The sequence below is a fragment of the Microcaecilia unicolor genome, chromosome 9, assembly GCF_901765095.1.
Source record: "Microcaecilia unicolor chromosome 9, aMicUni1.1, whole genome shotgun sequence".
In the NCBI taxonomy this organism is placed as follows: domain Eukaryota; kingdom Metazoa; phylum Chordata; class Amphibia; order Gymnophiona; family Siphonopidae; genus Microcaecilia; species Microcaecilia unicolor.
In genome coordinates, this window is record NC_044039.1 from 176,465,344 (window position 1) to 176,482,579 (window position 17,236).

At 44.0% G+C, this 17,236-nt stretch overlaps 1 protein-coding gene across 1 annotated transcript in view; it reads right to left on the reverse strand.

Moving 5' to 3' along the window:
* Positions 1–17,236, reverse strand: part of C9H14orf39 (chromosome 9 C14orf39 homolog) — a 323,838-nt gene that overhangs the window by 167,326 nt on the left and 139,276 nt on the right. The window contains exon 10 of the mRNA XM_030213710.1: positions 5,976–6,064. Coding sequence (XP_030069570.1) covers positions 5,976–6,064 — 89 coding nt within the window. The remainder of the gene's footprint in view (positions 1–5,975; positions 6,065–17,236) is intronic.

A 17,236-nucleotide genomic window follows, 5' to 3' on the forward strand; every position in this document is an offset into this window, starting at 1 on the left:
GTCCACTACAAGCTCTCTTGCTCTTAAGTTGCAACTGGATGTGGTGGCTGCAAAATCAAAGACTCTCTATACTAAGCAGGAAGCCGCTATCGAACTTGAGAAACTGTAAATAGAAGAGGGAACGAAAGCAGCAGCTGAGGCCATTGCCACTGCAAAGGATAATGCCGTTTAATGCTGCCACTGCTAAGGCTAATGCTGCTGCTGAGGCTAATGCTGCTGCCTCTGAATGCAACTAAATAGAGATAGACATCGCCTTGAAGAACTGGATTCAACAGCCAAGAAAAAGAAGCAGCTGTCCTCGAGGCACAAATAAAGCAGGATGGTGGGGAGAGTCAGCTTAGCCACATCATCACTGGAGATTCTGCCCAGTGAACAGCAGAATATGTGAAGGCTCATACTCTGGCTCACAAAAGCACATTCTCAGAGGAGTCATCAGATTCTGAGCAAGCACGTTCCTCTACAATAGAGTCTCACTAGCCTGAAAGAAGCAAGCCTAAAGTAAAGCACACCATGGAGGCAAGCCACCACCACAGTGATCCATATGCTTGTACGCAAATGGATACACCGGCTCTCGCTCGAGGAAAGCATATCAAAGGAAATGCTTCATTTCAACCTCATAAGTACATAAGTAATGCCACACTGGGAAAAGACCAAGGGTCCATCGAGCCCAGCATCCTGTCCACGACAGCGGCCAATCCAGGCCAAGGACACCTGGCAAGCTTCCCAAACGTACAAACATTCTATACATGTTATTCCTGGAATTGTGGATTTTTCCCAAGTCCATTTAGCAGTGGTTTATGGACTTGTCCTTTAGGAAACCGTCTAACCTCTTTTTAAACTCTGCCAAGCTAACCACCTTCACCACGTTCTCCAGCAACGAATTCCAGAGTTTAATTATGCGTTCGGTGAAGAAACAGTTTCTCTGATTTGTTTTAAATTTACTACACTGTAGTTTCATCGCATGCCCCCTAGTCCTAGTATTTTTGGAAAGCGTGAACAGACGCTTCACATCCACCTGTTCCACTCCACTCATTAGTTTATATACCTCTATCATGTCTCTCCTCAGCTATCTCTTCTCCTAGCCTCCTTAGTCTTTCATAGGGAAGTCGTCCCATCCCCACTATCATTTTAGTCACCCTTTGCTGCTCAGATAAATGTTGAGCATTTAAGCCCAGCAAAACACCCTGTGATTAAGCAAGAGCCACTTGACCAGCCACACTTCACGCCTGGCTTCAGACCAACCCCAGCACACAGCCAACCACCAACACCTACTGCCAGAAAGCTAGAAACTTCAGAGAGAGGATCTAGCAACATACATGATTTGCAAACAGATGGTAAACATGGGGCTCACTCAGTTCAACGACTGCCCTGAAAAGTATAGAAGATGGAAATCTAACTTTAAAGAGGCCATGACAATCATGAAACCCAACCTGAACCAAGAAATGAACATGATAATAAAATAGCTGGGAACAGAGTCAGCCGAGTGTGTGCAGGGAACACCAGATGCATATTAGAATGAACTCTCCAGAGATTTCTTACTTCATTTTTGGTTTTTGAGGCTTTTTCAGCCTTTTTTGAATGATTTAATTATGTATGAATGACACCCACAGTGTATAAAAACTAGGCTGTCATAGGCAGTTTGTTTTACACTCAACTACAAGCTTCCAGTTTCAAGAAACAAACTGTAATTCTAAATCAACCTAAGTATTTGTTTTAAATTTTAGATGGGTTTTTTTAATAGCCTTTGGTTTGTTTTTAGGTGCTTAGTTTGATACACTTTCCTTTTTACAGTGGTTATTCTGTCTTTGTGCTGGACCAGACTAGATGAAGTATGCAGTTCACACCAGCTGGGTAAGCCTTTCTGTTCCTTTCCCCATTCTAATTTTTAAAAGATGGTTTTAAGTTTACTTTTTTTTAAATGATCTGTTGTTTTAATATGTTTCAGCTTATAAGTAGTATTAGATGTATATCAGTATTTTTACATCTCATGTTGATTTTTATTCATGTGTTTAAGAAACCAGATTTGTATTTATGTTTTTAGTTCATACTGCCCCTGACGCAACCAGCAGGGGCGTATCTGCGTGGGGCCTCAGGGGCCTGGGCCCCCGCAGATTTTGCCCTAGACCCCCCTACCACCGTCAACCGTCCCCCACTGCCGTTGCTTACTTTTGCTGGCGGGGGACCCCAATCCCCGCCAGCCGAGGTCCGCTTCCAACTGCCGCTGCCTTAAAAACTATTTCTTCAGCTGGCGGTGGACCCCAAACCCCCGCCAGCCGACCCGAGGTGTTTAAAGTTCATCTTCGGCCTCCGTGGCCGTGCTGTTGTTGATAGAAGCTGTTGAATCCAGTTCAGAGTCTGACGTCGCAGCATTTTAATTTAATTAAAGACTTCCTTTTTATATTATCTGTCTCCTGGTTTTGTATTTTCCACATTGGATTTGCCGATTCCTTGCTTTGTTGTTTTCTGATGCAAGTTATCTCTGACAAAATCCACAAGGTCTTCTAATCTCTGCAGCATATTAACATTGGGGCACGCTAGGGAGGTAAAATTCCTTGAGGAAATCAAGGACTGCTTTATGGAGCAGCTAGTACAGGAGCCGACGAGAGAAGGAAAAATTCTAGACCTAGGGCTAGATGCATCAACCAAACGTTAAAAAATCTAAATCGTAAAAGCGCTTAACGAATTTGAAACAACGAAGAATGCACAAAAAAAAAAAAAACAGCTCAGAAATGTTCGGTGCGGTATTGAAAAGTACAATGTATCAAGCGTTCGTAATCCCCGTCGTTAATTTGCCCCTTAAGCATGCGCAGAGAAGCCACAAACGTTATTAAACCTACGTAGGTTGCTTACGTCAGACTGGGGCGTGCGAGGGGGGGATCCCGACCTGCAAGCCTTTTAGCTGTCTGATCTAGCCTTTTAGCTGTCTGATCTACCAGAAGAGTGCAGTTGAAGATAACTCTAAAAAGAATGACCCTTGTAAATCCCCTTTTGTAACAAAAGACCTCTTTGCAGCTGGTTTACAGTACTGGGAAAATTGGCTTTAGGGGATAGCAGAGAGTGTTAATTTTCAAAGCTGTGGGAGAAGGGGAGAGGCCGGATTTGTAAGCTGCAGGGAGAAGCAGTATGTTTTGTAATGATGCAGGGGAAAGCGGAGAGCCACATGTTTGTGTTTGTATCTCACTTTTCTTTTTAAACATGCTGGCTTGGATTTTTATGGTGCAGGGGGCAACGGGGAGATGATAGCTCAGGCCTTAACGACAGGTCTGAGCGCACGTAAAATTTCTGACGGTAAATGATTCGTTGCAATCGTCGGTATGGTTAGTGCATTCCGAATTGTCCACATTTCAATGGTAGTTTCTCCTTTGCATTCCGTTTTCGTTAGCTGCTTGCTTTGTAGGAAAAAGGCCTTTAATGCATGCAACGGTTAGGAATTTCCTTCGTTAAAGGGTTGTTAGAGGATCGTTAAGGTTTAGTGCATCTAGCCCACAGTCCTTAGAGGAGTGCATGATCTGGTGCGGGAGGTAATAGTGCTGGGGCTGCTTGATAACAGTGATCATAATATGATCGGATTTGATATCAGCTTTGAAGTAAGTATACATAGGAAATCAAAGTGTTTAACTTTAAAAAAGGAGACTATGATAAAATGAGAAGAATGGTGAAAAAAAAAAACTTAGAGGAGCGGCTGCGAGGGTCAAAAATTTACATCATGCGTGGATGCTGTTCAAAAACACCATCTTGGAAGCCCAGGCCAAATATATTTCACGTATTAAAAATGGAGGACAGAAGACCAAACGACAGCCGGCATGGTTAAAAAGTGAGGTGAAGGAAGCTATTAGAGCTAAAAGAAAATCCTTCAGATAATGGAAGAAGGAACGGACTGAAAATAATAAGAAGCAGCATTAGGAATGTCAAGTCAAATGCAAAGCGCTGATAAGGAAGACTAAGAGGGACTTCGTAAAAAAGATTGCGTTGGAGGCTAAAACACATAGTAAAAATATTTTTAGGTATATTAAAAGCAGGAAGCTGGCAAAAGAATCGGTTGGACCGCTAGATGACCGAGGAGTAAAAGGGGCGATCGGGAAGACAAAGCCTTAGTGGAGAGATTAAATGAATTCTTTGCTTCGGTCTTCACCAAGGAAGATTTGGGTGGGATACCGGTGCCAGAAATGGTATTCGAAGCTGACGAGTCGGAGAAACTTAATGAATTCTCTGTAAACCTGGAGGATGTAATGGGGCAGTTCTACAAACTAAACAGTAGCAAATCTCCTGGAACAGATGGTATTCATCCCAGAGTACTGATAGAACTGAAAAATGAACTTGCGGAGCTATTGTTAGTAATATGTAATTTATCCTTAAAATCGAGCGTGGTACCGGAAGATTGGAGGGTGGCCAATGTAATGCCTTTTTAAAAAAAGTTCCAGAGAAGATCCGGGAAATTATAGACCGATGAGTCCGACGTCGGTGCCGGGCAAAATGGTAGAGACTATTATAAAGAACAAAATTACAAAGCATATTCAAAAGCATGGATTAATGAGACAAAGTCAACATGGATTTAGTGAAGGGAAATCTTGCCTCACCAATCTACTACATTTCCTTGAAGGGGTGAACAAACATGTGGATAAAGGTGAGCCGGTTGGTATTGTGTATCTGGATTTTCAGAAGGCGTTTGGCAGAGGAAATTGGAGAGTCATGGGATAGGAGGTAGTGTTCTATTGGGGATTAAAAACTGGTTAAAAGATAGAAAACAGAGGTCAGTATTCTCAATGGAGAAGGGTAGTTAGTGGGGTTCCCCAGGGCTCTGTGCTGGGACCGCTGCTTTTTAACATATTTATAAATGACCTAGAGATGGGAGGTAATTAAATTTGCTGATGACACAAAGTTATTCAAAGTCGTTAAATCGCGGTAGGACTGTGAAAAATTACAAGAGGACCTTATGAGACAGGGAGACTGGGCGTCTAAATGGCAGATGACGTTTAATGTGAGCAAGTGCAAAGTGAGGCACGTGGGAAAGAGGAACCTGAATTATAGCTACGGCATGCAAGGTTCCACATTAGGAATCACAGACCAAGAAAGGGATCTAGATGTTGTCGTTGATGATACGTTGAAACCTTCTGCTCAGTGTGCTGATGCGGCTAAGAAAGCAAATAGAATGTTAGGTATTTTTAGGAAAGGAATGGAAAACAAAAATGAGGATGTTATAACGCCTTTGTATCGCTCCATGGTGCGACCACACCTCGAATATTATGTTCAATTCTGGTCACCCCATCTCAAAAAAGATATAGTGGAATTAGAATAGGTACGGAGAAGGGCAACGAAAATGATAAAGGGGATGGGACGACTTCCCTATGAGGAAAGGCTAAAGCGGCTAGGGTTCTTCAGATTGGAGAAAAGGGGCTGAGGGGAGATATGATAGAGGTCTATAAAATAATGAGTGGAGTTTAACGGGTAGATGTGAAGCATCTGTTTACGCTTTCCAAAAATACAAGGACTAGGGGGCATGCGATGAAGCTACAATGTAGTAATTTTAAAACGTATCGGAGAAAATATTTCTTCACTCAATGTGTAATTAAACTCTGGAATTCGTTGCCAGAGAATGTGGGATCATCATGTCCTACTTACCCTTGGAGAATAGATGCTACAGATACACCTGACATCAACATTGATATACTCAGCATGGACATCCATGCCTTTGACATCAAAGGAACCGCCTCATGCCTGAATCTTTTAAGAGGGCAGACCTCCACAATGTCCTTTGGTGCATTGCAAGAACTTATGGCTAAAGAAATCCATTTTAGACATCTCAATGTGAGGAAAAACAGAATTTCAGGAAACCAAATTTAGTAATGAAAAGTATATAAGATTTTGGACTTGACAGTTTCAGGTTGATTCTTACTTACCACTATAAATAGTTGAAAAAAATCTAATTTCAAAAGAACACAAGACTATTTATTCTGCTTAGTAAATAAATCACATACCTGTGTATTATTTTTCACAGTCTCAATCTGACTTAAAGGAATACTTCTCACTGTCAGCTGATTCATATCATTTTCTTTGTCTTGTCCATCTAAATTAACAGAAATTTTACCGGGCATTGCTCAATATTATACCAATATCAAAATTCAATATTATATCAATACCATAGTCAAACTAGCCCCCCCCCCCCCTGTGCTGGCGGCTGTCAAGCGGTTATGCCGACACAGCCCATTCACTTTGAATGGGTTGTCTGCATTACTGCATCGGCAGCTGCTAACATGGTTTTGTAAAAGGGTGGGGGGCAAGTTTATCAATAAATATTTTAAAATAAACATACAGCTCTACTTAAAATTTCAAAGAGTAAATTTTCAATAGGGCATCTAACTTCAAAAGTACTGGGGCAATTTTCAGTACAAAATATAGAAGCTCTCTGCAGTTTCCCTTTGAAACCATGCCAGTATGTACACTGCAGATCAAAAAGTACCTGTGAAATTCACACCTGGTTTGTAGCTGGTACAAAGTATGCATCAGAAATTACGCATGGTGATTTAAAAAATAAAAATCACCACATGTATTTTCCCTCCTTTGATTCGACTCTGGCCTCTTTTCCCTGTAGGTCAAAGTACACAGGCTGCTTCATAGGACATGTATTTTCATCTGCACTGAGGGGGCTGGGGCAATTTAAAAAAGGCATTCTTATACAAACGTGTTGTTACCCACATGCAAACCTTTGAGAATTATTAGGATGTGTGTACTTTACAGCTTGAACAAAAACGTTCTAACACCCCTTTACCTGGGCGCTTCTGGGTCCAGGGTCCGAGCGGGCTAGAGCACCCCTCCCTCCCGGAAGCAGTCTCCATCGAACCCTCTATTGGCACTCGGTGCCTCCACCTGGGGAAAGAAGCATTAGCGGGTGGAATTACCCTCTTCTCCCCCAGGAACTCTAATGACAAGTCCAAATGCTGCTGTGGGAGATAAGGCTGGCTCTTAAGTTAGTCAGTGATTAGTAGTAGGTTTAGAAGACACTGATATTCTCTAAAAGTCCAAAAACTACTCTGGAGTTGGCAGTTCATGCAAACTCAGTTTATTCTTCTGCCTAAAAATCACGAACCACCAGGATCAACTCTCCAACATTTAGGCAAGTCTTTTAAAACCACAATCCTTTTGGTACTCTTCAATGGATCTCCTGTATTTTCCTTCCTTGTATTTATGTACAAGAGGCTTTTCAGTAGGACTATTTACACTTTTTACAGACTTGTCCATACCTATTCCAGAGAACAGTGTCACAAAGACTGTGCTCCTCTCACGTCCAGGTCCACACCCTCCTGGCCTGACCTCCTTCTACAGTGACCGCTGCCTTGGCTCACCCTGGTCCTGGGATGGGCACTCCCTGGCTCCTAAACCATGCTCCGGGCTGGGTCGCTCCTCTGGCCACCCATAGCTCTCCTTTGTCACAGTGGCTGCTTTGCTGAGCCACAACTCTTCTCTACAGCCAAAGGTTTACTTCTATAAAATGGGATACACCTTCTCCTTCTTCGGGTCACTTGGAAGGGGCTTGCAGGCAACCAAAGACCCCGCTAAAGGGCAAACAACTAACTCCACCTCCCCTGCTATTCTTCACTCATGGCACTCTCTCTGCATTTTATTTCCAACCTCCACACTCTGGGCTACACCGCCTCCCACCCAGGGACCTCCCAGTCACTCCCCCCCCCCCCCCCCCCCCCCAGTGACTCTCTACAGGGTCTTACTCTCTCAGTAATCCTCAACCTAACAGAGGATTACACATTAAATTATTCAAACAATATATTTGAAGATCAAACTATTACATGGTTAAGATCATCACTGCAGAGACTAGATTAGATGTCTTGGGGGAGGACAGATGCAAAATAAGAAGAAAATTCTTAAGAAGGATGTGAATGAAGTCCAAGACAATACATCCCAACCTTTCTTCTGATTGAGCCGAATATAGAGAGAAGCAGGTGAAACAGCTAGATCAGAACAGGGGCGGACTACCCACATGGGCAACTGGGCAGTGCCTGAGGGCCCAGAGGCTCTCCCCCCCCCCCCCTGCAAACTACAGCCTCCCTGTGCCTCAGTGGGCCTTCTCTGGTCCCACTTTGAAGGGCCCTGGTGGTCTAGCGGCCTCTTCGGGGGCAGGATAGAACCCCACTCTTTCCTGCCCACTGCTGTTACTCTGCCAGACACCGCTGCATTTTCAAAATGGCTGCTGAGACTTCCTTATGGCAGTCTCGCAAGACTGCTGAGACCCATGAGACTACTGCAAGAAGTCTCAGCAGCCATTCTGAAAACACAGCAATGCCAGGCAGAGCAGCAGGCAGGAAAGAGTAGGGTTTTTCCCTGCTTTTGAAGAGGCTACTAGACCACCAGGGCCCTTTGAGGTAGGACCAGAGAGGGCCAGCAAACTAGTATGCGGGGGGGGGGGGGGGGGCAAGGCAACACCTAGGGGGGCCCAATGGCCCTCACTGCCCAGGGGTCCAGAGCACTGTCAGTCTGCCCCTGAGTCAGAAAAACAGTCTTAAGCAGTGTTGAGCAATGTTATAAAGTACACTGGCTTCTACTTATATATATATTTCCATGCATTTAAAATTACGTGCATTGTGAAAGTACATTTATACCTTTAGGAAACTGAAAATCCACTTGTGCAAATTCAGTTAATTTACTCTCATGGCATGCAGATCCTGATTTAAGCCTTTGGAAATTTACCCTCTTTAGTGACATATGCAGGCTTTTAAAAGTAAAAAGGCTTGAATCATTCTACTGGTTTCATTGTAACTACTTCCAGTGCTAAATGCATACTCAGAATGGAAAATTGTAGTTTACCTGCTAACTTTCTTTCCTTTAGTCCTGTCAAATCAGTAGATACAGACAGAGAACAACTAGTCTGCTGTTATCAGCCTATATAGCTATAGTCCTTGAGGGCTACCAACTGGCCAGGATTTTAGGATATCCCTAATGAATACGCATGAGAAACATTTTCATACAATTGAGAAAGTAGACATGCAAATCTTTATATATATATATATTGTAACCAGGCGCCTCTCTTGTGCAGCCAAGGATAGAACAATCTCCTCCAGCCACAGGCTCCCGGCACAATGAAGAAATAGATGTTCACCAGTAACTTCAATCTTAAGGACTTTTATTCCATGCAGGTTTCTAGTACACAGTTCCAACACCAGCATAGCACATACCAGGATTCAATACAGGCTTACAGGCTCCAGTCTGGGCTCTTTATTCAGTGCACAATAAACAGTAATTCAATTCCCAAGACAAACAGTTCTTTCAGTTCCTCATCACAGTTCAGTCACCAAGTAGCATTTTCTACCTTCTATCCTCTTTACCTTCAGGAGAGTTCAATATTTTAGGGACTCCTTCTACCAAAGGGTTTTCCCCTGCATCAGCTTCACAGTGAATTCAATACTTTTGGGACTTCTTCTCACCCAAGGAATCTCAGCCTGCTTCAGTACTTTAGGGACCTCCCTGCACAAGGGTTTTCAGCCTGCAAATACTTCTCTCCTTCTGCTTCTCTCTCCTGACTGAACTGGACTCAACTGCTGGGACTCCTTCCCACCTGCCTAATCAATCCCTGGCTTTAGCTACCACCACCAATCATTCTCCTTCCATTAGCTTCCTCACACCCAAACCAGCTGAGTTGAGCATTAGCCTGAGGAGCTCCTGCACACAGGGTTTCCTAGCTCTCTTTCCCCCTAGGGGTACACCCTGTCAGCTTACACCCATGTCTTCCCTGATTGCAGCTAGGAGTCCAGTCCGGGTTCTTCATCTCCCCCTCTGGCTCCTGGCCTGCAATGCCTTCTGGGACTTGTATTTCAGACTGAAACTGCCTTAACCCAACTATCCTGGAGATGACTTTATCACTATATATATATATATATATATATATATATATATATATATATATATATATATATATATTCACTAAGGATATCTGGAAAACTTGGCCCATAGGTATCCTTCAAGAACTGGGAATGAATACCAAGGCTAGTAGACAAAGAGATGGGGCCAGATGGGATACATTCAAGGGTATTGAAGGAACTTAGAGAAGTTCTAGCAGCTATGCTGTCTGATCTTTTCAATGCTATTTGGGATTGGTCCTGCAGAACTGGAGAAGGGCAGCTGTGATGCCTCTCCACAAAAGTGGCCATCCTTTGGCCAACAAAACTAAAGAAAGTTCATGCTTAAGATGAGTATTGGTGGATATATTTAAGTGCCATTCATAATAATAAGTTTTCACTAAAAAAATGAATAATAAAATAGAAAAAAATAGGAAGGGAGGAGGTGTTGACCAATGACAATAATGCTGTGTAAATTGTTGTGGTACAAGTTTTGAAACCACACCATACCACCGCTGAGGTCCCTTTAACACCTTAATAATAAACATTGAGAGGTTTTGAACTGTGATTGGGACATCTTATTTATTTGTGACATTTATATCCCACATTATCCCAAAAATGGCCACATAGATATTCATACAGAGCAGAGGGGTAGTTTAATGGCTAGGTCTGTGGGCTGAGAATCAGGTGATCCAGGTTCAAATCCCACTTTAGCTGTTTGTGTTTTATTTTTAATTGTGAACCCTTCAGGAACAGAAAAATACCTATTGTATCTGAATGTGCACCACTTCAACAGCCTTCAGGCTTGCAGGTCTCTCATATATTCAGGTACTGTAGGCATTTTTCTGTCCCTGGAGTGCTCACAATTAGAATACAAAAAGAGCTAAAATGGGATTTGAACCTGGGTCCCTTGGACCACACTCTATTGAACAAACCATTAAACTAATCCTCAGATCTGCATGCTGCTTTGTTAAGAATGCTGATAGGACCTGAACTGTCATAAAACCTGGTATTCCTTGCCAATTTCACATTCTGTGGAGATTAAGGAGGACAACAACCACTAGAAAATTAAGGTGGTATTGTGCCTTTATCCCTCCAGTGGACAACTGCTCAATCAGAGCACCTTTCTATAACCTGGACATGCTAAGGACCAGGTCTAAATAACAATGTCCATCTTTTTAAATATGGATGTCCCTTCCCCTTTTGTGATCGGAGTTGGATGTTCATATTTTGGCCCCTCTGTAGTCCTGCCCAAAATACACCTAGACGACACCCCCTTTCCATATGAACATACTGCAGTGTTAGACATCCATATCCTGGCTTTATATAATCAGAACTTGAACGTCCATGCAATACGGATGTCTAAATGTCAGTTTTCAGACATCCATAACAAGAACAGAACTTCTAAAATAATCACCTCAGTGCTGGTAGCTAGATTAAGCCTGGCACTGAATATCCAGATGTAATTTGGTCCATGGCAGTCAGTGTTTAAAAACACGCCGACTGCCATGGGCTTAATTTTGCCCCAATTGTGTGTGACGTGCTTTAAGTTTATAACTGTAGCATACATTGAACTTATACTGAGGAATTGGGTAATCATGTATTATACATAAACAATAAAAATGGTCTAGACTTTGGCCACTAAAATAATGCATGGCCATGCATATGACCTGCAAAATCGAAGGAGTGGTATAGTATAGTGGGTGAAGTTCTGTGCATAAAAGAAGAGAGAGAGAGAGTGTGTGTGTGTGTGTGTATGGTGGTGCTGGTGAGGGGGGGGGGGGGGGGGGAAGGACCAAGATGGCTTCTGTAGCATGATGCAAGGCTGACTACCCCCTCTGTTTACCCTGATTTTCTTTTCACTTTCGTTTACTTTTGGGGGTCACAATGGTGGGCAAATGGAGGGGGAAAATTAAGTCAGCTTTACTTATTAAACAGCCAGCTAGTCAAATGTCTCAATTTGATAAAATTTCACAGTCTTTGGAGAATGCCGGGGGGGCTTCCTTGATGTAGCATCAGGAGAAGATGGTCTCTGAGGAGAACATTTTGCTAATCTGCTCGCCCGTACTCCACCCCAGCCAGCGGCCAAGAGTTCACCGCTGTTGGGAGGGGAAGTTGTTCCCAAACCCACACTGAAAAAGGGTCTCTCTCAGAGCAGTCAAACTGGACTCATTTCGAGAACCCTCTTCAGCAGGTACAGATCAAGCACCTCATAGTGACTTAGGTTTGAGCCCTGGAATAACAATCCTGGCCCTGTGTTCTGAATCAGAATAGCTGGGAATATGGCTACTAGTGGGTCCGACTCCAGAGAGCCAGGAAAATGGAGACGACTACCATCAATACTGGTGATCTTGGAGACTATTCGGAAGTGATTACCAAGTTGTATCTGTGAGTAAAAAGTTGAACCAAGTAGAGAATGATTTGGAGGTTATCTCTACTTGAGTGACTTGAGTTCAAGACTAAATTTTTGGGAGTTCCATCTAAAGTGGAAGATATGGAGGAAACTTTGAAAGAACTGCAGATTATACAAAGTAATGTCATTCAGGATTGTGTAAGCATACACCTTATACACAAACAACTGGAGAATAACTTAAAGAGGCTGAAGTTGAGATTTTTGAACTTTCCTTGTGTGGCCCTTATGACACATAGAGGCATATTTTCAAAGCACTTAGCCTCCCAAAGTTCCATAGAAACCTATGGAACTTAGCCTCCCAAAGTGCTTTGAAAATATGCCTCTAAGGGGCTCATTTTCGAAAGAGAAAAACATTTAGAAAGCGACATAAAACAGCATTTTGGATACTTTTCTCACAAAAACGTCCAAATCAGTACTTTCAAAACCTATTTTTCAGAGGTTTTTCTATGCTGTTTGTCTGCAGTGCATAGAAATCACAAGGGGGCATGTTAAGGGTGGGATTTGGGCGTTCCTAAGACTTGGAAGTTTTTCAGCCAAAATGGAACATAACAAAACCGTCTGAGACAAAATCTAAGACGTTTTGAGCTAGACCTGTTTTTATAACGACTAAGGCACAAAAAAGGTGTGTTAAATTATCAGATAACCACTGGAGGGAATCAGGGATGACTTCCCCTTACTCCCCCCCACACCCCAGTGGTCACTTAACCACTCCCACCCCCCATTCAAAACAAATTACTAAATACATTACTTACCAGCCTCTATGCCAGACTCAGATGCTATACTCAGATCCATTACAGCAGCATGCAGGTCCCTGGAGTAGTTTAGTGGTGGGAGCAGTGCACTGCAGACAGGTGGACCCAGGCCATACCTCCTCTTTCCTGTTAAACTTGTGGTAGACACCGCGAGCCCTCCAAAACTCACCAGAAAACCAGGGTACTCTCATATAGGTGACCCCTTCACCCATAAGGACTATTATTTATTTATTTATTACACTTGTATCCCACATTTTCCCACCTATTTGCAGGCTCAATGTGGCTTACAAAGACCTGTTATGACATCATCATATCAGGGTAAAGAATACAATTGGTGTTACAGAGAAGACAATGAAAACAGGAGGATTTGGTCAATCTGTTATAGATAGATACATTCTGAGCAAGGTGGTCAGGCAATTATAAAAGATACATTTTGAATAAAGGTGGATAGGTAATGTGTTATAGTTGATTAGGGGTTTTCATGGTACGCCTTGTTAAAGAAATAGGTTTTCAGAGATTTGCGGAAGTTAGTTAATTCTTTGATCGTTTTCAAGTGAGTTGGAAGTGCATTCCACAGCTGTGCACTTATATAGTGGTGTACAGCTGGGGGTAGTGGGTTTTGGGGGTCTCAGCAGACAAGATAAGGGAGCAATGGTGAGATGTGTACCTGAGAGCATTTATTTGAAGTCCACTGCTGTGCCACCTAGGGTGTCTCATTGCTCTCCTGGGATGTCTGGGGGACCAGTCTAGTAAAAATGCTGGCCCCTCCTACATCCTGTGAAGAGTCCCGGAGCGTGGATTGGGAGAAAGTCTGTTCAGAACTCTGCTGCATGTCTCATATTCCGCCAGAACCGATATACTCATATCACCCCTCTCCTCAGGTCACTTCACTGGCTTCCGATCAGATACCGCATTCAATTCAAGCTTCTCCTTCTTACCTACAAATGCACTCAGTCTGCTGCCCCTCACTATCTTTCTACCCTCATCTCCCCTTACGTTCCCGCCCGTAACCTCCGTTCACAGGATAAATCCCTCCTCTCAGTACCCTTCTCCACCACCGCCAACTCCAGGCTCTGCTCATTCTGCCTCGCCTCACCCTATGCTTGGAACAACCTTCCTGAACCCTTACGCCAAGCCCCCTCCCTGCCCGTCTTCAAGTCTTTGCTTAAAGCCCACCTCTTCAATGCTGCGTTCGGCACCTAACCCTTACCGTTCAGTGAATCCAGACTGCCCCAATTTGACTGCCCCTATCGGACCGACCGTTCACTTGTCTATTAGATTGTAAGCTCTTTGAGCAGGGACTGTCTCTCTTTGTTAAATTGTACAGCGCTGCGTAACCCTAGTAGCGCTCTAGAAATGTTAAGTAGTAGTAGTAGTAGTAGAAAGTCCCCTTTGTACCCCAAAATCCCACGGGAGTATAGAACATGAGGATCCAGGTCCACAAGGTTCAAACAGATCAAAGAGAGCAGCTTGTCGCCTTCCCCAGAGAGAGCATTGAGATCCAAAGACTACAGTTCCCAGCAGCCATTGAGGGAGAAGCGGGGAAAAACCAAGAAGACTTCTCCACACTACCAGCCCCAGAATTCCCAGGAGAGGGAGGAGGACCTGGGGAGGATTAATCAGGAGGATGAGGGAGAGCTGGGGGACAGGGTTGTAGAGGAGCCTATGGATTAGCAAACAGGAGAGAGTGAAGGGTTGTTGGAGAGAAAGGAGGTCTTGGGCGAGGAGCCTATGGACATTTTTGCTCTGGCTCAGGTTAAAGGTAAACAATTAAAAGGATATGGCAGCGTAGTTCTCTGACCTCATGAGGGGAGGAAAAAGGTGGCTACAATGGAAATGAACTAATAAATGAAGCTTTCAGCCTGGGTCCAGGGGGAAGTTGTCAGGAGTTGGTGCTGACAAGGAAAGGGTGGGGACCCTTTCATTCCCTAGTCTGGTAGTAGGAGGGGAACAAAACAAGGGTTGATGCCAATCAAGTTGTATTATATATACTTGGACTGTATTGAAGAAAAGAAAAGAAAGGGAACTGCTTAATTTATGTTTATAGACAAATGTGTTCTTTAATAACATTCAGAGGAGAAAGGACCTGGGGATGGGAGGAGCACAAACACCCTTGCTCCCCTTTCAGGGGAAGGGGAAGAAAGAGAGACTGGAAAAGGGGGACTGCCGCAGTCTGGGGTTTTATACGGTTTGGACTTTATTGTGAACTCTGGGACCCTCTGAGAGACTCGTCCCTCTGAGGGCTTATTCTCACCTGCAGTGGGAAAAGGCTGGTAGAAGACAGCTAGAGAAACCCCAGCGAAAGACCCATGTCTCAGCAACCGCTCTAGGCGGCTGCCTAGGTTTAACTGAGTGTTGGAGTTATAGCCAAGAAGGGAGAGAAGACATAATTAACTACCCCAGGGATCTGCTTGTAAGAGGACTGCCAAGCACAAGAATTTGGGGCAAATTACAGTATTCTATGGATTACAATTCTCCCTGTACCCCGTGGATTACGATCCCAATGGCTTGATTTTCAACATTTTTCTTTTGAAAATACAGTAAGCTGATGTCATGGATGGAGAATGAGCGTGGAAGTGTTATCCAGCTAGCATGTTCTGAATAGTGTACACTAAAGCCAAGTTACTCACCTGTAGCAGATGTTTTTCCAAGACAGTAGGACACATATTCTCACATAAGACGCCATCCAATGGAGCCCAGTGTGGAGATGCTCATCAGCATTTATTACTGTAAAATCTTTTGGCACCATCCACCATGTATGCATGCACTTTCCCTCCCATGAGACCAAGGCAGTATAATATAAAAGCTGATAGAACACAACTCCCGCACACCCCTACCACATCTCTTCATTTATAGTCAATTATTCTAATTTGGTTAATAAGAGGAGCGTTTTCATTATAGCTTTATGTAAATTTCATTACTTTCTGAGAAGCAAACATTAAATAAATCACACAGTTACCATATAATGTTAAGGGTCCTTATATTAATATAATATTCCTAGAACCTTAAGAAATTTTAATTAAACAACTCAATAATACTAAGATGCAGACAGCAGTCGAGCAGCAAGAGGAATGCTATCCAGTCTTTTGCACTGAGTGTCACATGGTAAAATTATGTATCATACCTGATAATTTTCTTTCCATTAATCATAGCTGATCAATCCATAGATTGGTGGGTTGTGTCCATCTACCAGCAGGTGGAGATAGAGAGCAATCCTTTTGCCTCCCTATATGTGGTCATGTGCTGCCGGAAACTCCTCAGTATGTCGATATCCAAGCTCCATCCGCAGGACTCAGCACTTAGAGAATTACACCCACAAAGGGACACTCTGCCCAGCTCACCACCGCCGAAACGGGGGAGGGGAATTAACCCAGCTCATCCCCACACAAGTGGGGGAGGGGAATCCGTCCAGCTCATCCCCGCGGAGCGGGGGAGGGACACCACACCCGCCGATGCGGGGGGATCTGGCTTATCCTGCAACCGCAACCGCGGGAGGAGCTGACTGACCCTAACACCACCGAAGCGGGAGGGGTACAAAGCTGCCCTACAGCCGCACGAAGCGGGAGGGAGCGCAGGCAGAATTTATGTCTCAATCCAGCCCCGAAAAACGGAGGGGAAAGGAATGCAGCAGCTCACCGTAACACAAACTCGTCTCAACTCTTGAAGAATCCAATTGAAAAAACTTGAACACGAAGTCCTCCTGAACAGGAACTGAAGACTAAACTTGAACCTGAAATACAACCAGAATATAAACAGTACAGATATCTGGGAGGGGCTATGGATTGATCAGCTATGATTAATGGAAAGAAAATTATCAGGTATGATACATAATTTTACCTTCCATATCATCATGCTGATCAATCCATAGACTGGTGGGATGTACCGAAGCAGTACTCACCCCGGGCGGGACATTGAAATCCCTGACCGCAACACTGAAGCTCCAAACCGGGCCTCCGCCCGAGCAGCCACAGTCAAGCGGTAATGCCTGGAGAAGGTATGGGCCGATGCCCAAGTTGCCGCCTTGCAAATCTCTTCCAAGGAGATGGACCCGGCCTCTGCCATCGAGGCCGCCTGAGCTCTAGTGGAGTGAGCCTTCAGCTGGATAGGCGGCACCTTCCCCGCGGCCACATAAGCCGCTGCAATGGCTTCCTTAACCCATCTTGCCACTGTAGGCTTAGCAGCCTGCAGACCCTTACGAGGACCTGCAAACAGGACAAACAGATGATCCG